Source organism: Spinacia oleracea, chromosome 3 (genome assembly GCF_020520425.1).
Source record: "Spinacia oleracea cultivar Varoflay chromosome 3, BTI_SOV_V1, whole genome shotgun sequence".
Lineage (NCBI taxonomy): Eukaryota > Viridiplantae > Streptophyta > Magnoliopsida > Caryophyllales > Amaranthaceae > Spinacia > Spinacia oleracea.
Window position 1 is genome coordinate 11,833,960 of NC_079489.1, and position 27,434 is coordinate 11,861,393.

General features: G+C 34.1%; 1 protein-coding gene and 1 long non-coding RNA gene across 3 annotated transcripts; both read right to left on the reverse strand.

Moving 5' to 3' along the window:
* Positions 1–36: 36 nt before the first annotated feature.
* On the reverse strand, positions 37–15,348 carry LOC110788065 (uncharacterized). Of its 2 annotated transcripts, XM_021992709.2 has the most exons (25): positions 15,167–15,348; positions 13,374–13,566; positions 10,563–10,780; positions 10,293–10,398; positions 9,641–9,742; positions 9,501–9,560; positions 9,292–9,370; positions 8,536–8,683; positions 7,789–7,897; positions 6,205–6,385; positions 5,698–5,726; positions 5,394–5,542; positions 4,990–5,092; positions 4,538–4,633; positions 4,358–4,413; positions 4,146–4,281; positions 2,971–3,033; positions 2,791–2,850; positions 2,543–2,704; positions 2,131–2,204; positions 1,957–2,050; positions 1,544–1,680; positions 1,388–1,468; positions 729–834; positions 37–402 (listed from the first exon to the last, which is right to left on the reverse strand). In XM_021992709.2, the coding sequence occupies exons 2-25, from the start codon at positions 13,548–13,550 to the stop codon at positions 322–324; spliced, it is 2,607 nt and encodes an 868-aa protein (XP_021848401.1). In that variant the 5' UTR covers positions 13,551–13,566; positions 15,167–15,348; the 3' UTR covers positions 37–321. The 2 variants fall into 2 exon arrangements, with proteins under 2 accessions (XP_021848401.1, XP_056694673.1); XM_056838695.1 differs by lacking the exons at positions 13,374–13,566; positions 15,167–15,348 and adding an exon at positions 11,786–12,037.
* Positions 15,349–25,065: 9,717 nt separating this feature from the next.
* Positions 25,066–26,671, reverse strand: LOC130470662 (uncharacterized). The gene is made up of 2 exons (XR_008931382.1): positions 26,140–26,671; positions 25,066–25,482 (listed from the first exon to the last, which is right to left on the reverse strand). It is a non-coding gene; the product is annotated as an uncharacterized lncRNA (long non-coding RNA).
* Between the last annotated feature and the right edge of the window lie 763 nt (positions 26,672–27,434).

The following is a 27,434-nucleotide window of genomic DNA, read 5'->3' on the forward strand; positions in this document are numbered from 1 at the left end:
TTTATTTTTATAATTAACCAGGCAGTAAACAAAGCATATTCTGAAAGTTTGAACCATAAACATAACTGTATACTGTATTTCAAAGCACCCAGACAGACATACAATAGAAACAAGGGATTATTTACAAATTATAATACAGACCCTCTGAAAGATAACACAACCACACCACTGCAGGTTTCACAGCACCGGAACACCGACAAAGGCAAAAAACAAAGTAAAATATGGAGTAGGACTTAATCAATGCACCAACTTTCAACTTCCCCGTCCAATGAACACAGATTCACCGGTTTTACGGCATCAGGGGTTGAGCAGTAAATGTTTCTATGGAAACAAATGGGAGGAGGGTATGCTCGCATAAGGATCACTGAATGCAACAATATTTCCTTGGCGTGAGAAAACAATCTGCATCAAGAAGAAACATCTTTAGTTATGTTAACAAGTCTAACTGATGCAAATCATTAAACTCATTGCATAATCTGCAGACTGTTTTCCAAGTTCCTATAATAGTGTCCTAAAAGAGAATTCAACATAAAGACATGGGACCAAATGCGGATAACTGTTCGACCCACGTTAAGCCCTCACACTAACAAATTAACAATGGGTTTCAAACCCTTTTTACTCCGGCACTTTGTTTGTACACAAATGACTGAAATGCATTAATAGTCATGAAAAATCCTCACGCAAACAGAGTAATTGACAGAGGAGGTGTTCAATTATCAAAGATTTACCTGGTAGTCCCCCAAAGTCCGGGTCTTAAACATGGACGCCATATAGTCAAAATAGTATTCCCATGCCCGCATGAACTTGTCATCAAATCCAAGTGCACGAATTTTGCTGAAATATATGAGAACCTGTCATTTTAGCACACAAAAAACCAATCCATAGTAGACTACCTATATTAAATTGTCAGAACAGTATAATTGATATCTATATTGTACACGTGTATGCATGTGCCACGAAGCAGGCACCACATTTATTTGGTGAGGTGTCAAATTAGCAAGACGCTAGACAAGTTGAGGCAAAGAAGGTGCAATCTAGGAGGGGGTGGGGAGGAGGTGAAATTGTGTATACTTTCTTGGAACATAGGTTCTCTTACAGGAAAGTTAGCCAAAGTAGTAGAACTGTGACTAAGGTGAATCAGATCTTTTGCTTTCGAGAAACCAAGTGATAAGAAGAGAAAGCGAGAACAGTATAAAGGGAGGATTATTTTGAATCCACATAAACTTTGAATTAGCTGAAAGATATAATGTCTCTTGAAAGAGAATCTAGTAAATGCAGCTACAAATTTGACTCCAATGGCTGCAATCATTTCAAAGGTTACAGAAGATGCAAAATTGTAAAAAGATCATATGCTTTCTGTAGTGAATAATATGCAAACATGTCTTACCTCTGATTTTCCAGAAAATTTCTCCTCCAGCATCTTAATGTTTGTCCATAATGCACCCCGATATTCTCCACATGTTCCATGCTACAAAATGGAGCAGTTGAGTAATTCCAGAAGATAGACATATTTGAACAATTAATCAACGATGGTTGCACTTACCAAAGTCTAGAAGTAGCAATCATTGCTGATGTTAATCGGCTCAAAGAAGGTAGGCATCCACCTGGGAAAATGTATTCCCTCATAAAATCTGAGCTTCTTTTGTGCCCGTCATACCGTTCGTCTGGTATCGATATGGTCTGAAAAGGAAAAAAACCACATCATAACTCAGCAAGAGACTTTCTATGTCATGGACAGCAGAAAGGATATAGGTATAGTTGTTTTAAGCAAGAGCAAATTTTTGTATATGCCTGGTTAATTCTCCTACTCAACTACTTTGCACCACAGGTATAACAACATGGGAAATGAATTTCAGGCCTAGCTTATAATGGTGGTACATTACGACATAACACCATCATGAAAAACACAGACACCAGTTTCTCCTAAAACACTACTTCCAATAACACATCTATTACCTGAAGGACAAGAACTCCAGTATCTGCCAAAAGAGATTCACAATGCCGGAAAAAATCCTCATAGTATTTATCTCCTACATGTTCTAGCATCCCACTGATTCACACACAAGAGCAAGGGTCAGATCATAATTAGTTAAGTTATTTGCGTATTATTTTTTAGTAAGAGGATCTCACCAAGATATTATTCTATCAAATTTGTGGGAAGCTGGCAACCGACGATAATCACAGAGAAGAAACGTAATATGATCCTGCCAGCACACAATTAATCAACTTATAAGAAGGCATAATCATTAAATAAGGTAAAGAAGAAACAAGAACAATGATGACAGAAAAAATGTCTAGATGCAAGTGAGCACCCTATCTGTCCCACTCGGCAAAGTGCATGAAGCATGGAGAGAACTCCTATCAATTTATCTAAACTAAATTTGGCACTCAATTAGATACATAGAATTCCTTGTAAAGAAAATCGATAATTACATGCTATTCAGATGACAGTATGGAGAGAAGCGACTAATAGTCTAGTACACATGAATGCCGATAATGCTCATGATTCAAAAGTGAATGTTCAATCTAAGATATGCGGTACCTGTAATCCAGCGTCCTTCACCCTTTGTTCTGCTAATTTCAACTGCTCCTCAGCTAGAGTGATGCCAGTGTATCGGCATCCAGTTTTCTTTACAATTTCAATAGCAAGGCTACCCCAACCACAACCAATGTCAAGGACCTCATGTTGCTTCTCTACTCTAGCCTAGATTATAGTCAAATGAAATAAGTAAGCCTGAATGTATGTCAGTATTATTTGGTGAGAAGTAGAACGAACCGGAGAATACTCACCTTATCTATCAGAAGATGGAGTTTTCGAAGTTGTGCCACCTTTAAATCTTCATCTTCAGACTATTATGCAACAAGAGAGTTACAGGAAACATAGGTAAACATTAGTAAAACCTAGTTGTAAGAGATTCTATTTTGAAGCTAAAAGCATACAGTATTAAGTTTTAAGGCTTTAACTCTGACCTTAAAGATTGCACAAGAATATGTCATTGTGTCGTCCAGAAAGAGGGAAAACATTTCATTACTCTGTGAATAACGGGAAGATATTGTCAAAAAAACCTGGCCAAATGAATTTATTTTGCATCATAACAAAAAAAGTGCTGCATATTGTTATGAATTAACATAGCTTGAGCACCATTAATGGCAGAAAATAGGGAAGAAGAAGATGATATTATTAGTAAGATGGAAATTACAGCAAATGTGAATGATAATTCCACTTCCGAGAGGTGGATTCTCTCCCAATTTAGCTAACTAAGCCAACCTAGAATACTCAATCACTATTCTACAGGTTTTCCGTCTCTAATGTGCTCTACATATAGCACTTCTTCCGCAACTGTTCCCAAAATTATACCCGCAGCTACCCATAACTAACTTGTAAAGATACTACCTCTAGGGCTCCTCTCCCTAAAAATGATTCGTAACACATGTGTTGTATGTATATCAGCTATCACATAAAAACCAATCAGTCAAGACCATTAATGATCCTTGTGAAGGGATTATCTTATTGTATAACTTCTTACATGCCGCAACATAATATAGGAGGATCATGAAAAGAGCACATCCCACCCGAAACATTTTTTCTCAAATGTGATACTATTACTATGCTAGCATATCAGTAGTTTATAACAATAAAACCTGGTAAGTTTTGACCAGTGACCACAATTTGTCTAGTCTTGATCAAGGGTTAGCTGTTACCCATTACATCAGCTATATGCCTATATCACATGTAAACCAATCAGTCAAGGACAAAGCTGTGAGCAACACGTAATCCTGCGGTGTGCAGGGTATATATAATACCAGTTTTTATTTTTGTTTTATATGCAAGGGTATAATACCAGCAGGCAATTAGAGTCCTTTCATTAACATATAGTCTTCCACTCTTGGCTGCTCCACTTGGAAGCTAACCCAACAACTGGGTAAGAGAGCAACCAAACCTGTATATTGATACCTAAGTACCTAACACTTACTTTGTATGCTCAACAAGAAAACTATAAAAAATTATATGAGAATGCAATATAGGTATCAACAATAGTCACAATGAATTGTAAAAAAAATACTTGTAAGCATTCTTTCAAAGCCAGGGAAAAGTTAGTCAGAAAGGATGAATATTAACACTTTGGTTGCCTGATAAGTCATACCAAGTCATAATGGCGAGCAATATTACGACGAGCTAGTGCAACCGAGTTTTCTCTAGAAACATGTTGGTAAAAATATTTTGCTGAGGCTATCCCAGCTGTGAAAAACATTGGAGTCCACCAACCCTTGAAATCAAAGCTGGAAGAAACAAAAGATTCAAATGAACAACAAATAACTGGTGGCCTGATGACATATTCAAATGAGCAAAACAAACCTCTTTTTCTCGTCCGTTGAAACAGAAGGATAGACGTATAGGTTGGCAAGAAAGATCTGCATAAGAATTTAACAAAAATTAACTAAACAAATGAGAAAGATTAATTTAGAACTTACACGAGAATTTACATATAAGAACAAGTCATTAGTATCTGACAGCAGTATAAAGAATTTCTTTTACCCTGAAAAGATTCAGAAGTCCTTCATTCTTGTCAACAATCGAGATGTCTCCATTAATGAATGCATCTGCCAGACCCAGGTCAGCCTCTATAGCAACCTGAGGGAATAATGGAAGAGCGTCTGGGTCAAATTTGGTTAATACACTGGACATGAGAGCAGTCCAATTCTGATGTAGCCAAAGATTCATTGTTCTTATGGCTTTGGTATATAATAGACTAAATCAAAATGGCTCTCAAAACCTCTTCGCTTCCTTTCCATGAAGTAGAAGATCGTCGTCCCTTTATAGCTTATGGGCCAACTGGAAACAGCCTCTCTGCAATTGCAGGAGTAAGGTTGCATACGTCGGACCCCCCTCCCCCCACCCCGCTTGTTGCGGGAGCCTCTTTGAAGGCAATGGGGTAACGATAATGATGACACTTGATATGAAAGATAATGTTAGTCAAGGAGAATCACCTTCCAGTAAAACCGGGGGTTGTGAACTCTTATTGCAGTTTTCCAAGTACATCTTTTGTCCAAACCCTCAAACTTCAGAACTGTGCCTCCATCCTCCAGCAAACTGCCACAATTTAAGATGACAAAAAAATAGGCCGACCAACAAATGGTTACACCAGAAGAGAAATGAAATACAGTACTTTGCAACTTGTGAATTTAGGGATGTTCAGTCAGTTCAACAACTAGTCTGCACTCAGACGACCTTGTAAAGGACGAGAGAAAAGTGGGAGGTGGAGAATAGACAATCACATATATTCTCAAGATCAGTAAAGGTCTAATTGGAATATTGTTATGGACAAAAGGAGTATTTAACAAAGGCCACAGATCTCACATCTCACACAATACTCAAAAGAGACAGGACTTACATCAAACAGCCAGCAGAAATAAAGCGCTTTAGGAATTTGATTATATAGCGGCGAGCTGTCGCTTCTGTCCAAGAAAACGCCATAATTTTTGAGTTCGCAAGTGGAGTGTAGCTCCTCTTCAGAACAGCACTGGCAGACATTAACCCAGCCTGACAGATAGATACACAGTCATCTTCAGTATAGTCAATACATATATTAGAAAACACAAATAGAAAGTATCCTCAGAGACTCAGTGTAAATAAGGTTATAATATTCTGTTGTGTAATAGTCTGGAATATGGACCGGCATAAGAAGAAACGTGTACCTTCAAACCATCCTCATGGAAACCGTAGCCTGAGAATAAGAAAAAAAAAAAAACTACAGTTAAGTGACCCCAAGAAACAGTGACAGTTAGCAAGTACATGTTCTTTCTAATAACAGCTGCTGTAAAAATCTGAGCATTGCCTTGGTGCTAAAAGTTTCAGAATCACAGCTCCCAGACCAAAACATAATTCAAATCCCTCATCCTGTTAATGCTTGTCTTATTTTGCTTTCACCAAAATGAACAATAGGCTACCATACATTCTTTTTGTCTTGCAATCAATTTTCTTTTGTATTACCAGGCATATAGACATTAGCCTGTGAGGATATTGTCGATAAGTATGCACCATATTAGGTATTTGATAATGCTGAGGTATGAGCTTTATAGGAAAAACAATGCAAACACTCAATAAACCTTTTTTGGGCAGTATAACATGGATACCTGATTATTGAAGATTAATATGGATGTGTAATCTATGAGTGTATCCCAAAGTTTTATGATAAAGCTTACCATGAGATGCTCCGCAAAACCAAATTCCTCTGTTTCCTTGAATATTATCAAGTTCAAGTGAGGCCTTCATTGTAGCAATTGAAGGTACAAGAACTCCGGAGGAACTTTTAAGCACAATATTTTCCGGCGGATGAGGTGGATTGTGAGTAAGAAGAAGAGGCAGATTTGTCTCAGAAATATTCTGCATGCACAAATATCAATGAATCAAGTGAGGTTCACATTGAGAGATATGAGTGGTAGCAGCGAAAATGCTATTTTCAGGTTTATGAGATCCTGCATAAAGCAAAGAATTTTATGCAGAAAAACATAGGGTCATTCAGATTCACTATACTTAGATGCAAAATGTTTTTACTCCCTTTCTTCTTGGATATTTCTTGAGTTAATTTCTTCTTTTGTTTTAGTTTATTCTGTTGTTAAACCCACTGTTAGACCACTGTCTTTTACTCGCGGCATCTAAAAATAAATTGAAGGACAGAATCATTTCAATTTGTGGGTTTCTGGGTCACTCATAATCAAAAGCCAGATGGAAATTAGAAAGAAAACAAGATTACGTTCTGATCCTGACTGACATTAGCTATTGTGAAACAAGAACTTGCTCTACAAGAAGGAAACACGGGGTTGGAAAGAAAGATGAATATGGGAACCTTGATACTACTGTTGATACTAAATCTGTCACTGGAATAACGAATCTGAGAATAGAAGTCTTAACCAACAGGAACTAGACAAATATTTAGAGTGGCGATGTGACAGATCAAAAGCTCTGGCTCTAAATTGGTTTACCAAATTCAACAATTCAAAGAAGGGTTTGGAATATCCTCAAGGTTGACATAATGTAGACCGTTCGTCATTTTTCAAAGTAAGCTTTCATAGCAAGACCAGCTAACACAGATACAACTTCTATTGCATGTGTCACACTGAAGATTCTACCTGAAAGATTGAAGATGGTTATGAATAAGTTGATTGGGGAAAACCGAATATCCTAAATCGGAAGTCATTATAACCTTTGGTGGCACATCATTTGTGGAGATGCAAAGAGTCTAAGGACACTTGCATTCAGTGGAAGGATAAGGATGTGATTTTCAGGCATAACCTTGTGGCACTTTCTCTTGTAACTTAATTAACTAAACTCTTGATCATGTGGGTTTTTCTGTGGAAGAGTTATCAATTTTTCAAAACAAAATGATTTTGTAACATGGTAATTAAGCACATACCATATACATAGTATAGCAGATCAAGCAATCATCTGGTCTATTGACTCTATTCAAAGAAAATTAAAGAGAAAAAAAGGTGATCCACTGAGTACGCTTGGAGAATTTAACATATACGAGTATCAAGAAAGTAATCATCAAAGCTAGTTTAAAAGATGATCTAGTTCTACATTAGTCATGGACCATTGGTCTTTGTATGACAAGTAACAGGCTAACAGCTGTAGCAGTTGCATCTTCATTATTCTTCAATTATCAAATACTAGAAAGTCACATGCAAATCATATACTTTGTACATCGTATACAACAGTTAGACATTACCAAAGTCAAAAGATCATTAACACAATGTTATCTGATAACAAAGAGATTCAGCACACACCTGCAGCACATTAAGCCAGTATGTCAATGTGCTCCCTTGAAAATTTAGTGCACTCCATGCTGCTGGACTTCGGGGCATGAATTTTTTGTCATGGTGAAGAACTATATCACTGCCAACAGAGAGTACAAATTTGCATATTTATTTTAGAAAGTAGCATAAACTGAATCAGCATCATCATCATCTCACAAAATGTTAAATGGGAACTGACATCAGGGACGTGAAGCATACTAAATAGAGGAAACAAATGCAGTTTTTCTCAAGTGTCATCGTTATAAGAAGTTTTGTATACACAGCTCTCAAGTGTACAGGCCTTGGTACATCAGGAGTTATAGTTGTTTCACACATCAGAAGGACAGGATTTCCAAAATGAGAACTAGTTATGAAAGAGAAATCAAGTATTTTTAAAACATAAAAACAATTAGGAGTATATTGTGAACTTGAATTCAGTATGTAACTTTTTGATAAGCAAAGGATTTCTCCTTTATGAGACAAATGTAGTAACATTTCCAACAGGATCCTACCATGAATAAGAGTAATTTTAAGTGTACATACATTTTGGAGGGAGAAAATTCAGCGCATATAAGGGCCAAGAAAATTCAACTAGGATGCAAGTGTGCCATTCAAATTCAATAAAGACCAAGATGATAAACAAAGGTGATACACACTGAGTCTATCTCGACAAACAACTTCAATGAATCTGTATACACCAACTAGTGCACCGTCTAATGTTAAAAGAGAAACACACACCTGTAAACATATTGAAAAGCACCGAGTATTCTCATTTCATCATGTGTCACCTCTTCTCCTAAAATCTTTATGGCATCTGGAGCAGGAACAGCTATAATGCATCCATCATATAAATCTTCTGAACCATCCCCACAGAACAAAGTACACCCTGCAAATGTATAAAAATTGCTATTAAGACTGCATGGGACCTCTATCCCGAACAAAGGGAGGGCTATAACTACAATATCTTCTCAAAAATGTTCTATTATGGACCGATCAATTATCAACTAGGAAAGTAGATTTGAAGCTTAGTTAATCATCTCTCACTGATGCTTGATAAGTCCCTTACACTGATTTCAGTTACATTATTCATATTACAAGGATTTCTATTCTTTCACACTGTCATAATGCAATAAATTCTCAGTTTCACTTGCATCATCAAAATCCTAAATGGCATGCATTTTCTATCATGGACTTAACCTTGTTGATAATTAAGGAAAAGCCAGAAATCATGGGAGTGCAATAAAGGACAACAACAAGAATTATGCTTCAATCAGTTTTTGCTGCTACTATTTAAGCCTATTACAGCATTTCACAACAAATATTTCAATAAATTGAAAATGCTCCATCTATTAACTAAGAGGTGATAATCCACATGCATAACCGCTAATCTAGCAAAGATACATTTGGGGGTTAAGGGGGGAGGGGTTCTTACAGGTTCCATGCTGTTTAATACTTTAGCAACAAGCACCAATGATACAGAATATGACTACTAACCTTTGTTACTTGTTGAAACAAAATGTACTTCACAACTGGTTCTTATTTGAGTTCCCCTAATCTCCAGCTCCTCTCTTAGCTGCAAAAAGTTGATAAAACTAAGAACACAATAAATTTGCAGAGAAAGAAATGACCATCGCTTCAACATTATTGTGAATTTTCCTGCTACATAATGTTCTTAATTCAGAGCATAAAACAGTAATTCAGACCTTTTTCACATATTGCTGAGAACGTCCTTTGATAGTTAGCCATTGTGGACCACCAGATAACTGTCAGTACCAATTTTCACTCAATCAGTGGGATAGGACATGATAGAAGACTGCAAATAGAAATATTCAATGACATCCACCTGAAACAAGTGATGGTTGCGACAAAAGGAAAGAACCGAAAAGGCAGAGAAATCCATCACTCTCTCTGATGTACAGGACCAGATGGAAGCACACATGGGAATCTACAAAAAGTTATAGCATTAGTTATTGCTCGAAACAACGTAGAAGAATCATTTATTAACACGAGGGCAGCAAACAAGCCAATATTTTGTGAAGAAGCTAGTTCAAGACACATTCGTAAAGAACGTAAAATACAAACAAAAATTTTAAGCTCGAACGCTTGACTCCTTTATGTTCATGAACAACTCAGTCACAATATTTCAATATAGTTTATATGTGGTATAATGTTTCTTTGATGGTATCTTAATGCAGTGGTCAGGTTTAATATACATAATGTAATAAACTATGAATTTTATATCTTAACAAAATTTCCCCTCCAATTTCCCATTATTTTTTCAAAATAAAGTTTCAAACTCAGATTATTTCAGTAACCAATTAGAGCTCATGAACAAGCTTTACAAACATTTTAAATGAGTGAAGTCCCAAACAGAGAAGGTAAAAGGTCGTATCGGTTCATCTTCTATCTCCAGTACTCAAATCAGTTCAGCTCATTTGCAAGTTACAACCTTATTAAAGACAATAAAGCATCTGAAAAAACTTAGGCAATCTCACCAGATAAGCTTTTTGGAACAACTCAGAGTAACTCCTTGACTTGATGTAATGGCCAAGGGTTTCAGTACGATCCATTTCTGGATTATTTTCGAGACCTTCAAGGTACCTTCATGACAATGGAAGGAGTGATGAAATGATAAATTGGCAATAATCAGTTCAACTAGAGTAAACAATGAAACATCCTCTAATTCTATAACCAATTACAAATAAAAGCAATTACTCTATATGTCACAACATGAAAAGGAAAAAATTCCAATATGAAGGTCCTACATGATCACATCATCTTTGAACTTGTTAATTTCTTGGAGCATCCTCCAAAAGTTTGGCTTCACTGCATTGCTTATCTGTGCAAACAAACTTCTGCACCCATTTCGGCTTCCCCACTCGCATCCCTGGCCTTCGTCTAAGCTGACAGACAACGACATTTCAGAGGCTTCCACCTCGATACCAAGACCATCGAAAAGCTCCGCCATATTTGGATATGAAACCTGCCAATCAATACACAAACGTATATGTTAATAGAGGAGGACTTCAATTTTGGACATGAAGATTGCTGTTTTGAGTTGCTTAGTGCTTTTAGTACTAGTCCACAAAATAGTATCAACAATCTCAATATGTGCACTAAATACTTAACGAGATTCACCTGATTTTCACCTATATGAAATTGTTGACTTTTACCTACACTTATTATTCTTGAAAAAAGAAAAGAAAATAAGGTGAACAAAACATTTGAATCAAGTGATCTGAACAATGCGTAACACATACGAATTACTCCATAATTTTCATCTATTTATGGAATCTAAGCCCACAGAATCCAACAATAATCCAATCCACCAAGACATTCAGTAGTCATTTTTTCTGCCGATGGCAATCTAACAATTTTATCTTCCCCTTTCCCCACAATGACAAATGGAAAAAAATTGGCTTGTCAACTCCCCTATGATCATCGTCATTGGTTATCCATGGATTCCATCATGAATATCTTCGGCCTTTGTTCTGTTCACCTTATTTTCACTTCTTTCTATGTGTGTCTCTTAGAACACCTCTAACAAGTAAATGTATGTATTAGGGATTCCGCCAAAAATGAAAACCATACTAATCACTGATCATAATTGTTTGAGTATTTGATATCACGACAGAATTACATATGAATTTACTATCACTGATTCACTACCATGCCTTCAAAACGGGCGGACACCGGACGGCTGTAGAACGGAAATGCAAAGGAAAATAATACGGAGTACTCAATTTTATCATGGATAATAAACCAATGTACTTCGAACTAAAATTGTATAAGAAAACATGGAATTTGGTCATCTTCAATTGTAGAAAACTAAAATTTGAACAAAATAAAATAAAGTATTAATGTAGAATGCAAATTGCAAACATGAATCGGAATTAAGGTAAAACACAAACAAGCAATCAATCAAACAATTTCAGAAAAACTCAAAAAAGTATCATAACAAATCATAATTTGATGAACTAAAGAGTACCTTGGGTGATTTTGGTTCCATGAGTTGAATTGCTATTCCACATTATTCAAGTATTGAGCAATTCAACCTACGGAGTATTAATTTGGGGCTGTGAAGTTAATTACGGAGTACAAATGGAAGAAGTCCCAAATCTAAGAAGCAACGGAGTGAAGTTCATTACTGGTTTGCTCTCGACTTTTTATTAAGTTCTGGGGAATTAACCGGTAGTTAAACAACATCTTCGATTAAAAGTATCGGAAGTTATGCTAAGCTAATGGTCAAGGTTATCGACAATTAAGTCTCGGTGCTGGTTATGTTAATCGGCGGTTTAGTTTTGGTGCCGGAATATCCATCCGGCGGCGTGGTTAAGGTTATTACTACCTAATGCAAAATAATAAAACGGAGTAATAATAACAATTAGTAATAAATAATGTTTTACTTGTTGATCGAAACTATAACAAGTCATTGATCCTATGATTTATTTAAAATTGATGGGGTATAAGAGTTGACTTATTCACGTATAATCTAAACGTAAATATTTTTTTGTGCGGACAGTCTAAGTGTCGACTTATTCCCATCAATTTTTCTTTAATATTAACCATAATTTTTACTTCAAGTCTTATTTTTGAAAAATTCAGACCATATAAAATAATATGAAAAAGATCATTAGATCAAAATAGAAAAATATAATCAGATCGTATAAGATACTTGTAAGAAAAATTAAGTTTAAATCAGATCAAATCAAGAGAAATAATAAGGTGTACGAAACCGAGTCTAACTCGAGATTCACAAGCAAAAAACGTTAACACATATTGTTTGTCTGCCTAATATTCTACCAGAATGATTATTTAGACTAATGAGGTTTTGGTTAAGATTTGATGGCTTGTCTGCGAAAGGTCTCAGATTTGAATCCTCCGGCCCCATTTATAATTTATATTGTCCTTGTGGCTCATTCCCACCAAAAAAAAAATTTAGGAATTATCTTGCCATTTATTTTAATTAATTAGTTGTTGACCATTCTTCCTTAAATTCATCCTCGTAATTGGGGATTGAGATCATCAGATATCGATCGTAATTGAGAAACAAATGACCAAATAACATGGACAGGGACTTTTTTTTAATTTCTTTTTGTTGATTAGAGAGTAAGGGACGAGGATGTTTTTTTTTTTAAATTAGACAAAACATAATTTCCATATGATTGACTTCCTTTTAAATGACTTTGGGTTTCAGTTGACATATTTGATATAAATCACTCGAGGTTACGTTGGTTCAATAAAACTCCATATACAATGATTTATTTATTTATTTTTAATTTTTTGAAGGTATGATTTATTTATTCTTAAGTGTTAGTCGTATGTCCATATCACAATATAGGAATTAGGTCATCTTTTCTCTTTCGGAGATGACATTTTAACGTGGCCTTACATAACTTAGTGACTTACCTTTAACTTAAGATTTTATCAAGCAAAGAACAATAAATACTAGTTGTTGACTTGTTTGAGAGGTAATAATTCTAAATTAACACCGATTTCTTATAAATCCTGATCACCGATTACTGTTAAATAAGCTGGAAGAGAAAGCATGTACGTAGTACGAAGTATAAAATTACCCTGTTGAAGATCATGAAGCCAAGGTCGAGATCAATGCCATCAACATTAACAGTTTTGGCATGTCCACCCAAATGATCTTCTTTCTCGTACAATGTCACATTAATTCCTGCTTTTGCAAGCTCAAATGCTGCCCCTAATCCACTTATTCCTCCACCAATCACTGCAATTGATCTCATCTTTGCTATAATTTCCCTGCATGCAAGAAGATGACAAAAAAACTTACTTTTTTTTAATATATATAAAACTCAATTCTATTAATAAAAAGTCCGTTTGGTTCAACTTATGTAATTTATTTCAGATAAAATAAATTCACGTACAAGTTTAAGTAAAAATAACTAGGAAAATTTACCAAGTTGTTAATTACTACTGGGTGTTTAGTTATTACGGGGGGATGAAGTAGGAAACTGAAGCCCACTAATATAGCCCAAGCGAGGCTCCATTCTAAAACCAATTGGCAATAGGAGGAGTAGCCTACTTAGGTTATATATAAACTAGAAACTCTTTGCTTAATCTTCCGATGTGGGACACAATACCCACACTTACTTTCTAACAGTTGTCAATTGCTACCTTAGCCATATTCCGGCCAATTGGTCACTAATTATATCTAATCAACCGGTAACTTTTACTCCGGTGTACAAACATTTATGTACACCACTTATAAATAAGCATTTGTGATAAACTAATTGCTAATTTTTAATGACACATAAGATTTCAAGTTATTTCATTTCCAACTAGTTAATTTATATCTTAATGGTTAGCTATTACGATGTAGCTTGCTAATTAATTGAGTTATACTTGTCAATCTATTTTTAAAATTAATTTTATTAATTAATCTTTCTTTCCGTTGCCAAATTTTTGTCAAGCAAATTAGTTTGTCAAGCTAATTTCTAATTTATCCTATGATCAAGCCAGTAGCTTGAGATTCAAAAAAACAAAAATGATAAAGGTCGTAACATGCGACCTTTAAATCGTGTCACAATGATGACATGTCATGCTTATGTGCAATGATTTAAAATTGGAAACTAAAATATTTATATAACTTATATAACCTATTATACATAGAGTGGTGGATAGCTCAGTTGGTTAGAGCTTCCATCCCGATTCCAGGTGATCCTGGGATCGATTCTCATCTCCGCTCTTGTAGATCATTCACACCAAAAAAAAATATAACATATTATACATGTAACAAAAAAGGTAGGAAAATCTTGATATTCTAATTTGTTTCGTTCTTCATACTGACTACCTTATTTACAGATTTTCATAGTAAAAATATTCTGATGATGCATAGCATACGTGGCGCATATATTTACCAATTAAACTCTGACACATAAGATTGCGATAAAATTTTAGTTGTCGCAACTTGCGATCTTTATCATCACCTTTAAAAAAATCGCATGCGACATGCTCTAAAATCGAGCAACTTCAATGACAAACTAATTTTACAATTAGTCTGTCATGCATGCCACTTAAGATTATAAGTTGTTTTATGTTTTAGCTAATTTAATTGGTATCCAAATTGCTAGCACTATCATATATAGCTTGCTATTTAAGTTGGTCTCACTTAACCACTATTTGTTAAGCAAATAAGCTTATCTAAATTATTATTTTCGCTCCAATGATCTAGCTATTAGGCTGACGCTTTTATAAATTCAAACTAGTACCTAGCTACAATTCAAACTTGCCTCAGATTACAATAAAAATAAGTTTATATGATAAATGATCATATAAAAAAGTTGAAGGAAACACATCCTAATTCCTAACTCAAGCTCTACTTCAAGTAGTAAGGGCTTACCAGAACAACACAAGCCAATGTTTTGGGATTTTCCTTGCACAGCCGTTGCCTGTATTACCAGAGCAATAGCTTAATCAAATGATGAGCTTCGAATACAAAAATTTAAGCCAATATGTTCTATTTATAATCCTAATATATTGCTTCAAAGATCAATTATATAATTATTTTGGTTGGTATTAAATAATTGTAGAAGCAACTAGACCATGTCATCTCTAAGTCATGTTTGTTATCAAGCCATACCCAATCTATATTAGTCAATTGTAATGGAAAGTTGGAAATTGTCAAGTTAATTAGCTTATATTATTATTAACCTTTGTTTTATAATAACTGTTCCTATCCAAATAATTCGCCTCAAATTAACAATTCCATCATATCTTTGCCATATTTTCCTTTATAACGTAAGATGTTATGTGCCTATTTGTATACTCCCTTTCTATTTTTTATAGGAGTTATATGTGGACCATATAAGTATTAGCATCGTTGAATTTGATATAATAATGATGCAAGTGGGGTAGTTGACAATAAAAAAAAATAAAAAAATAAGTAGGGTGTAAAAAGTTACCAAAAATGGAATAATTTATGGTTTAAGTGGGCTCGTAGGAAAGTACAAATAATACACAATTGGTGAATGGTGTAAAAGTTACCAAAAATAAAATTGAGTGACTCCTAAAAAAATACGGCTGAAAGTAGTAATTGTAACTCCTAAAAAAATGCTGAGGGAGTATCATTTTATACGAAGTATAAAACTACGTTTTTTTATGTCTATGAATATATTGATACAACTAACCATAATACAACCAATATAAGTTGGTGGAGTTGGTGGGGAACTCACCTTGTGACTTGGAGGTCACAAGTTTGAGCCCCATCAACTGCAAAAATGCTTGGGAGTGGCTCAAGCGATGACCTGCGGAGCTGGGCTGGTTAACTTGTGCTAGGTGCTGGTTCAGTAGGGTCCCTTCTTCTTACCTTAAAAAAAAAAAACTAACCATAATACAGGTGCCTATGACTCATATGTATAATAATATCGTACCCTAGTACAACTACAAGTGTAATATTAGTATCTTCTATTACACCTCCTCAATTTATGCAGGGGGAACCATCTGCATATTGGACCATAAAACTCAAACCGCTGACTCGACAAACCATATGGGAATACCTAAAGTCTTATATGTGACTAGCCACACACGATCAACTTGAAGGTGTGACACGTTCACACTTAAATAAGTTCAACGTGTTTAAGCCCATTAACGAACGTTAATGGCCAACTTTGTTTTATGGCAGTTACTTTTATAGGTATAGGCCGATTACTTTAAAAGTTGTAGGTCAAATACTTTTTTTAATACCCCGAAATTTCAAAACGTGATTAAGTAACTTTAATTATTTTTATTAGCTTAAAGTTCGCTTTAAATCATGATTTCATATTTTATTAACGAAATTTTTATTTATGAATTTTAATATTACTCCACGATTTATTTTTCAGATTATAAAATTTAATTTCATATTTACGAGAATAATTACATTTTAAATATTTCGTAACTTATAAAAGATTTTAAAATAACGTTTTCGTTAACGACAGTTCCAATATAGTGTGTACGTTAGGTGTTTACAAATTTTGTTTGATTAGTTGGTTATCGTTAACGACACGAAAATCTCCTATCACTTTTAATCAAATTAAAGCTCTTAAATAAACTAACATAAATGTACGTTTATATCACAAGCTAACTGAAAACTACATAAATAAATACCGATGTTTTGACTCTTAGATTTAAGGATGCTGACCAAATTCCTAGACTAAGTTCCACTGACACGAGTTTCGTAACACTTAGTTCATGTTTCCTTACATTGCAGCCTAAAATGTAAACTCATACGTTCAGACTTCTTCTCTTGGAGTTCCCCCTCGGAAGCTGCTGCTTCTCTTTCGGAGTTCCTCTAACTCGTTTGGAGTTCCGGTTCCTCCATACAAACTATGTAATTTCCAATCTGTCTAGAGTTCATCCTTAAGTACTGCTCTGCAATTCTAGTTTTGAATGTTATGCTTATTTGTTATAAGCATCTCAGGATCATCAACCTCCGGTAAGCTCTATAGTTGATGATGTTAGCACAACCTTTCTCAATGATCTTTGCACGTCGGCTTATCTGTCAGTCGCGTCGGGTCTGCCGCTCAGTTGAAAGCTATGAAACAAGTATGCGGGAGTCTAAAACTGGAATTGGACATATAACTTGAAGACCACGTTAGTGGATTACTTTAGTTTGTCATCATCAAAGCCATATTGGCTCAATAGTTTGTTTACAGTTTGTTGTGATTTAGACCAAATTTTTACTACCCTACTTAAAGCTCTGGAATATAAGACAATAGCACTATAAAGTTCATTCAAGTAAAATGGTAAATTTACCAACAACTGGGTCAGGTCACAACGCATGACTTCATTCAGATTAGACCTGATCAAATGGCGGGACGGGCATAAAAAATCAGCCTGACATGTCGGGCCGGGCCAAATTTGGTGCCAAAAAATTGTGCCGAAATCCGCTATTTTCGTGTCTAAAATACCGGACTTTTCAGGCCATTTTCGAGTCGGGCCAAATTTATAACTAAAAAGTGTATTTTTGTGTTTACCAAACTCGCCCGGAAACTGGGCCGAAAAATTCTGCCCAAACCCGCAAAACTTTCGGGCGGGCCGGGCCGGACTTGTCTTGATCATATCTAATTCAGATGCATTAATACTTAAAAGTGGCTCAAGCAATGATGTGCATGGTTAGATTAATTAATCTGAGATACTTACTGATCCATTAGTGTCATGTTTCTTACCAGCGTGTCTCTTGTGAGACCAGTCACACTATCAACTTGATGGTGTGACGAGCGCGAAACCAATGGCGTACCTCCCCTAAAACTATAAAAAAAAAGTAACAGATCTAAACTATAGAAGTAACATACCTAAACTAAAAAAGTACCTCCTCTAAAATTATAAAAAAAAAAAAAAAAAAAAAAAAAGTAACATGTCTAAACTATAGAAGTAACATACCTAAACTAAAAAAAATACCTCCTCTAAAATTATTAAAAAAAAAGTAACATGTTTAAACTATAGAAGTAACATATATACTTAAACTAAGAAGGTATCTCCCCTAAAACTACTCCGTATAAAAAAAGTAACATGTATAAAGTATAGAAGTAACATACCTAAACTAAAAAAAATACCTCCTCTGAAATTATTAAAAAAAAGTAACATGTCTAAACTATAGAAGTAACATACCTAAACTAAGAAGGTATCTCCTATAAAACTACTCCGTATAAAAAAAGTAACAAGTATAAAGTATAGAAGTAACATACCTAAACTAAAAAAAGTACTTCGTCTAAAATTATATATAAAAAAAATAACATGTCTAAACTATAGAAGTAACATAACTAAACTAAGAAGGTATCTCCCCTAAAACTACTCCGTATAAAAAAAGTAACATGTATAAACTATAGAAGTAACCTACCTAAACTAAAAAAAGTACCTCCTCTAAAATTAAAAAAAAAAAAAAAAAAGTAACATGTCTAAACTATAGAAGTAACATACCTAAATTCGCAAGTGTAAACTGGTTTCACCATCAGTTGATGGTGAGGACAGTCTCATATAAGAATTTGGGTTTTCTTACTTTGTAAAAACAAAATACAAAAAAATATTGGAAAATTTGAGACTCTTCATTTTTAATTTCCAAGTTGTCGCACAACAAACGCCGACGATAGCGGACAAAAAACAACGGCATCACGCAAGAAACATAGAGAGGCTCAAATTAATGTTAAATAATACTACATTGTGAGAAATAAATAATTAATTAATACGATTAATTAATTAACCGCAAATACCATATTCAATATATTACATGAATATACTTAAAGACACTCAAAAGATCATATTTCTTAACTTTATCTAACAATTAAATGAAGACTATTTATCTAACAATTAAAAGCAAGTATAGGCCGACTATGGGCTGCTCCTTTAAACTTGGTTAATGGACAAATTCGCACGCCATTAATCAGTCCGGCCATTGACCCACACGCAACTAACATACGGATCGAGCACTCATCTGCCCAACTTACTCACCAACTTAATCTATTATCCAATTGTTAATATTTATACTCTCTTCGTCCTAAAATAATTGTCGTTTTATTATTTACTCCCTCCGTCTCTTTTTGTTTTTTACATTTGGTATTTTTCACGCGTTTTAACGAATAATTAATTTGCATTTAAATCCCTCAATTTTTTTTATTTAACGAGATAAATTACGTTTATTTATAATGTTTTCACTTTTATCAAAATTCTGATATTGGGAAATGAGAAAAATATTATGTCCCAATGAAAAAGTGTGAGAGATTAAATGACCCAATGAATTTGATTGGTTAAAATAGTGGTTGGACACGAATTTTGATAGAATACTAAGTTATTTATGTGATAATATAAAAGAAAATGTAAAAAACATTTTGAAATACCCAAAAAGGAAAACGTAAAAAACAAAAAGAGACGGAGGGAGTACAAAACAATTGAATTGAAGAAAATGAGACAAGAGTATTTGCTTTTAACTAAAATTATAATGGTTGAACTTCTTTTGGAAATGTTAATTCCTCATAAATTTTTGCTAGTGATACACTGATACTCAAAGTTCACCCTTTCTGGGCATTTATAATTCCACGCAATTTCATAATAATGCTAGTATGTTTGTGCAATTTAATGTGGAAATTATATTGATAATCTAAAAGGTATAATTAGGAACCAGATGTATTAGGATTAAAGATATTCAATAGTTAAAACAAGTTCAAGAATCAAGAGTATTGGCTAATTGACAATTTGACATTAGTACTGTATGGGAAATGATTTAGCACTTTATAATTGACAAGAGTATTTACCCATGTGAAGGTGTGCATAAATCAATTTCGGAGAATGATTCGGTAACCCATGGGGTTAGCGACCCTCTGACGTGGAATCTGAGTTGGCTGAAGTATATATTTGATTATTGCTTATGTGTCTAAAAGCATTTAATTCCTTAAAACCGGTAAAGTAATGTTATCAGCATAATAATCATTACAACTTACAAAGTAAAATAAACGGTTTTTTCATGAAATGCCCTCGAGGTTTGAAGAAATTCACCAAATACCCCTGCACTTTTCATAATACACCAAATACCCCTAATTCAAAACTTAATACACCAAATACCCTTGATGACGTCATCAACTCTTAATCAACCCAATTAACATATAATTAACTCAATTAATCCCTAATTAACTCCTATACTCAACCCACCCATTAACAAACCTAATTAACCTATCCAATAACCCAATAACCCACCCATTTATTTTCTCTCTTCCCTCCCTTCTGCCATTAACCACCACCGCCTTCATTGTCAGCTCCCTCCTTCTGCTTCCTTCCTTGTCTCGCAGCTCAGCTCAATCGAAGAAAAACCCGGTCATCCCTCTTCCTCTCTCCTCCCCTTTTTTTCTCCTCTGTATTCCACCGTTTACTGCACCACCGCTCACCGAGAAGTTGGTGCAACAAGGGATGATGTTGAGATTGCTGTTAGCTTCAAATTGGGTCGACACAAGACAAATGGGTAATTTGAAATCCCGCTCACCGATTTTTACTTTTGTTTATCTACCAATTTTTTTTTTTCTAGAATTGAGTTTATTTAATTCTTATAGAAATTAGGGAATTTAATTGGAGAATTGAGGAATCCAATTGGAGAATTGTGAATTTTGATTGGGGAATTTTGAAGGTTCAACATGGAGGAGAGAGAAAGCTTGAACTAACTCCAATGGTGATTCCATGGCAGTGGGGAGAGAAATAGAAGGGAATGGGTGAGATGAGAAACGAGATGGAGATGGGATGGTGGTTGGAGCGAGGTCGGCGGGCAGCAGTAGGCGAGCAATGGTGTCGGGTGGTTTCTATGGTGGATTGGTGGTAATGTGGGAAGGAGAGAGAAGATACAGAGGTGGAAGAAGCAAGTAGGAAAGAAAGAAAAGAGAATAGGAAGAGAAAAAGGAAAAAGACATGTGCTAATTGGAGCTTAACGGGTTAATTATATGTTAATTGGGTTAATTAGGAGTTGATGACGTCATCAAGGGTATTTGGTGTATTAAGTTTTGAATTAGGGGTATTTGGTGTATTATGAAAAGTGCAGGGGTATTTGGTGAATTTCTTTAAACCTCGGGGGCATTTCATGAAAAAACCGTAAAATAAATGACCTTGCAAATGACAAAATAACAAAAAAGTACCCGTGATACATGGTCTTGCAAATGGTTAAATTCAGCTTTCAAAAACATCAAATCTAAAGCTTTAATCCTCCAAATTGGCTATCAAAAATACTGTAAGATCGAGGTCCCTTTACAAGGCACATACATGATACAACGGTAGAAAATGATGTTTGAGGGTATCCATGGTTCAAGAGTTGCAGTTGAGGAGTTGAGGTTCTAAAGTACAGATTTTAATGAGAGTGGTTTTTGAGGAAGAAGATGGATATGAAGAGCTAGAACTCGGAAGAAACGCTACCATTATTGATGGCACTAAATACATAGTACGGAACTCTTTTGAATCACCTTCCATTCAATGTCATTATGGTCAATCTATCTTAAAATAAAATTTAAAAATTTTGGTTAATTTTCCATGAAACAAAATACTGGTCAGTTATTACTTAACCACATATACAAGGGCTTCGTACGTTGTAGAGTTGTCAAAAACTGACCCAACCTGAAAACCCGACCTGAATCGACCGAACCCATGACCCGAAATTACGGTAAAACAGGTAACCCGAAACCCGATTTGTACCCGACCCGAAAAAATCGATAACCGATTTTAGCCCATGTTGTAACACCCGAACCCAAACCCAACCCGAAGATGACCGATAACCGAACAATGACCCGAACCCGATTCGATGTTCGAACCGATGTCAACCCGAAACTGATTGTAACTCGATGAAACCTGCTATTGATCCGACCTGTGACAACTCGCTACCCGATTCACCTGACCTGTTGATAACCCGACTTGTCATTGACACGACCAAATATTAACTTCAACGATAAATCTATTTTAATTATTTATTACTAGACACTAAAAAATTAAAACGCGAAAAAATTAAAACGCGCGTGTTGAACAACTTAACGTTTTTATATAAATAAACAAAAGAAATTAAAGTAAAACTTGTTTTGTTTTTTCAATGATTTCGAGTTATTTTTTGCAAATTGGATGAGATGAAAGGTAAGAATTGAATCTAAAATTCTAACTGACAATCTTTTTCTTTGTTTGCGCGACCTATGTCAATGTTCTCAACAACGAGAAAAACGGTTACACTATCACACATGATACTCGCATTGGCTCACACTCACTTACCCCTCATTCAAAAAATGAAATTCGAGTTGCGGGAGTAAATGTTTTTCACTTTCACATTCTGAGATGACCAATTCGGTCATTGGTTCGTAATCTATATTCATCTTATATATGTATTGACTTGACAAAAACACACGATTATTTGGTCTATATAAAATTTAACTCAAAAATAAGTTAAACAACATTTTTTACAATATAAAATAATTAAAATGTATAGGTTAATTATCAGACCCAAGTTTGACCCGTCCCCTAGAGTGATCCGACCTGAATTCTATCTGATCCGATTATTATACGATCCAAACCAAGATCCGAACCCGAAAATAATTGTGCTGCAAACCGACTTAAACCCGACTCGATAAGACCCGAACCCGAAATTACCTACTACAAATCGATTTAAACCTGACCCGATATGTCCATATCATGTTCAGAACAAAAATGGTATGTCAAGATCATGTCCAAATCATAACCTAAATGTCTAGATAATTTAAACCCGACCCGATATGTCCATATCATGTTCAGAACAAAACTGATATATCAAGATCATGTCCAAATCATAACCTAAATGTCTAGATAATGTCTAAATTAGAACCAATATGTCAAGATCATGTTTGTATGAGAACCGACCTATATAGATCATATCAAGTTTAGAACGGATATGTACAGATCGATCATGTCCAAATCAGAAGTGATTAGTCCGGGTCCGACATATCAATTCAGATCATGTCCAGATTATGACCATACCAGAACAGATATGTACATAGCAGTGCATAATAAAACAGACCTGTCCGATCATAAACAATCTATCCATATCATTTTTAGATCAAAACCAATATGTCCAGATTATATCAAGATCCTATCTGATATGTCAAGATGATGTCCAAATTAATATATTTAATGTTGATGATTTCATTTTTTTAAGTGTACATATTTAATGCTAATACTAAATTGAAATTAACTGAACTGAATTGAACTGAATGCTCCTAAACTAGTAAACTGAACTTAACTAAAAAAAATAAGCTATGAAACTGAAATTAACAAAAAAATAACAAGGCCTAATATTAAGTCTATAACTTCATAAAACTATAACACTATAACCGTATAAGGTAGACTTGTAAAAATTTATCGACCAGAAACCTAATACAGAAATGGCCCCAAAAAAATGAAATTTTGTGACTTATCTGGTTTTATCCGAACCTAAACACCCGAATCTCTTTCTACATTTGCAATTATCCATCTTTTAGTTAACCTCCACTTTCCTCCATTTGAAAGGAACAAGAATTCAAATGTTATTTTTGTCTGACATAAATTTTCATCCATTTAACGTTGTTCTAGTTTCAATTGTGCAATGGCTTATTGATTTGAAGGAGCAAAGTACGTAGTATTGTTTTGTTAAGCTCTTTACTCAATTTAAATAAACATTAGCTTCAAGTACTCCGTACCATTCTAGATTTCTAGGCTTGTTTGACTTTTGTCTTGATTTACGTGAACATTATTCCCAATTGAGAAGGTAAATATGTAAACATTATTCCCAATGACCATTAATGTTGGGTGATGAAAAATAAAAGCTTTAATTTTTTTTTTCTTTTCTTAAGAAACTACTGCCATATCATCTTACACATCAGCTGCCATATCACAGGGTTATCAACCCTGAGGGTTAATAGAACATTTTCCATCAATTTCCATATTTACCCACTTTCTTATTTTGGGTTTTGGATTTATGAGTCTCATAGAGTCATACTCCCTCCATTTCGAGCCTTTCCGAGTTAATCTCATTGATTGGAAATAATTGATGATTTTATTACGAAAATGCCATTAAATGTGGGTTAAAGTATAGTGACATGTCATCAAATGTGGACCACATGTACGGTCATTATTGTATTTTCATAACACATCAACAACTATATAATATACAGTCAACAGCTCACAATATACAATAAGCTTCTACTAATAAACAATCTACAACTACAAATATACAGTCAATCACTTACCAATAAACAATATTGTATTTTAGTAATTCATCAGCAATCATAAAATATACATCAACGACAAGTGGTATACAATCAACACCGAGTAATATGCAGTCAATAACTACAAATATACAGTCAATACCTACAAATGTACAGTCAACACTTAACATTATACCATATACATTTTTCGGGCATAATGTTTACGAAAATGCCATTTGATTGGAAATTTTTTACAATCACTGATATTAACTCGGAATTTCTCCTCCATTTCGATTGAATGATTACACTTCATCTTTTTATGCTTGTCAATGTAAATGGTTGAAGATTAATACATCTAATTTTGTAATCGTTAAAATTATAAAAAAGTTAATATTACAAAAGTACACATCGAAATAAATCAAACAACATCTCACACGGCTATATTTTTCCTTATTCATAAGTAACAAATGATAGTCAAATTGAAATTTGTGAATAGTGTTAAAAGTCAAAGGTAACCATTATTTCAAAACGGAGAGAATACTTGGAAAGAGCTCCATAACTCAGATTTTGAGTTGGTAAAATCTGAGATAAATTAATGTCGCCAAAATTTTACATGCTATATATGTATATGAGATTATTATCCCGATTAGACTGAAACGCGTCTTATCCGATAGTTTTTTTTAAAACATAACACACAAAGTGTATTGAAAAATGTTTCAGATTTTACTAGCTATTCTGAAACAAATAGATTTCAATTCATAACGTACATAAAATATGAAATTTCTATTCCAAAGCACATCAATTAGTAATTAAACATAATTAATTATGAGCATAATTAAACATTAAGTGCATGGTGTGTTGCAAATGCATCTTCTGCGAAGGCCACTACATTCTCCATTAGGAAATCCTTCGGTATTGCAAATTGATTCACAATTGGAGTCACTAATACATATTCCTTTGAACTTTTGACTTGGAGTTTCACATGTTCTTGCTTCTGCTACTCTTGCTCCATGTTCTTTGTATTTTTCATGGTATAATTAAATCCCAACAAAATTAAAAGCAAAGGTCAATAATAAATATCCAAAAATTATTAAAAAGTTTTAACAAAACAATCATCATTTTACAAGTAACTGTCATTTTATTACTACTTTATGTACGTACTCCGTAATAAGTAGTAGTAATAATATACTTCGTACATAGTACTCCATATTATTTTGATATACTCAATAAGTAGTATTATTAGAATTCATAAAGATGTAAAGAGGATAGCGATATATAGCGAATTAGTAATAAGGGTATTTTTTTCATTTACTCTGTATTTTCTAATACTATAAGAATTTGTATTTTTAACGACAATCTAATTACGACGGTTCAAAAATCTTGTCGTAAAAGGCTTTTGCGACGGGGCTAACAACCAAACAAAGACGGGAACAACCGTCGCAAATGTCTTTTACGATGGGTTTACGACGGGATTTTCTATTAACGACGCCCCCTTTTATGACGGGTTTGCGACAGAAAATCTCGTCATTAATCAATGATTATTGGCCTTTAGTGACGGGATTTCCCGTCGTTAATGGTACAATTTTTGTAGTGTAAGGAGACAAAGTAAAATTTGCTACAAATGAGATCTATTTACTGGGTATAATTCAAAGGGAAGAAATTTTTGTTATACCTGTGGCCAGAACAAGCAACAACACAAGAAATATAGCCCCAAAGTGCTTCATTGTTTGTTTCATGTTTAAGCACTTTAAAATATAGAGAGAAGATCAATAGAATGAAGAAGAACTACGAGTAATAAAAAACTTTAAGGTAGTTTTAATTTGTCACCTAAACGATGACGACTATTATCATCTCCGTCTTTAATGACTTTTTTGAAGGAATATTTGTCATGAAAGATTTGTGATGATCAATTTAAAATTGTAGCTATTCCTTATAATTGTTCTAACTCTAAATAATTTACTTCTAAGAAATAGTTGTGCCTACTTCATTGTTCGGCACAAAAAATAAAAAATTGAAAAACTCTAATAAATTTTCACCAAATATTTTTTTTATCAAGAACGTGGTAAATACTGTGATCTACCTAACTATCACCCTTGCATCATACTTCCTTCATTTCTTTTTAATTGCAACACTTTGTTTTTCACGATTATTAACGTATAACTTGAACAATTATTATCTTTAATTATTGATAATTAAAAATAATAAAAATTTAAAATTTGCAAAATATTCATTAAGACAGATCTAACCAGATCCCAAATGAATATGTTTTTCCTGAAGTATCAATCATAAAAAATAAACAAAATAAATTATGTAAATAGTGTAAAAATAATATGGATTTTTTTGGCATACCTTTTGCACTTGCTCATATATGAAGTGTGTATCAAACTCTCTTTCTTGTGTGGTTTCTTTTTGGTATTTTCTTTCATGTGTGTGTGAAAAATGGAGTAAGGCCCTGTTTAGTTCACCTTATTTCTCCTGATCTGATCTGGTCTGATCTGATCTGAACTTATTTTTTCTGATCTGATCTGTTCTGGTCTGATCTGGTCTGGTCTGATCTGATATGATTCTTCATAATTAAGTTTAAACAAAAATCTACATTTATTAATATTAAACGACTTACGTGTAAAATAAATGTTTACACAAATTTATAATATTGATATTATTTATTTGACTTTCCTCATGATTTAACTATTCCTTATATTAGATAGACCTAGACATGATCTAGATAGATCGGCTATGATCTATACATATAAGTTCTGATCTGGATGTGATCTGTACAGATCGATTCTGATCTGGACATGATTTGTACAGATCGATTCTGATCTGGACATGATTTGTACAGATCTGTTCTATTTGGACATGATCAGTTCTGATCTGAACATGATCTGTACAGTTCAGTTCTGATCTGGACATGATCTGTATAGACCAGTTCTGATCTGGACATGATATGTACAGATCAGTTCTGAT

Excerpts from the sequence above, each read along its gene's own strand:
- LOC110788065 (XM_021992709.2), bottom strand. The coding sequence starts at position 13,550 with ATGAGATCAATTGCAGTGATTGGTGGAGGAATAAGTGGATTAGGGGCA. Across the intron at positions 6,386-7,788 it reads ACTGGCTTAATGTGCTGCAG|AATATTTCTGAGACAAATCT; the intron begins GTGTGTGCTGAA and ends TTGTGCATGCAG. Across the intron at positions 4,634-4,989 it reads ACCCCCGGTTTTACTGGAAG|GTTGCTATAGAGGCTGACCT; the intron begins GTGATTCTCCTT and ends TTATTCCCTCAG.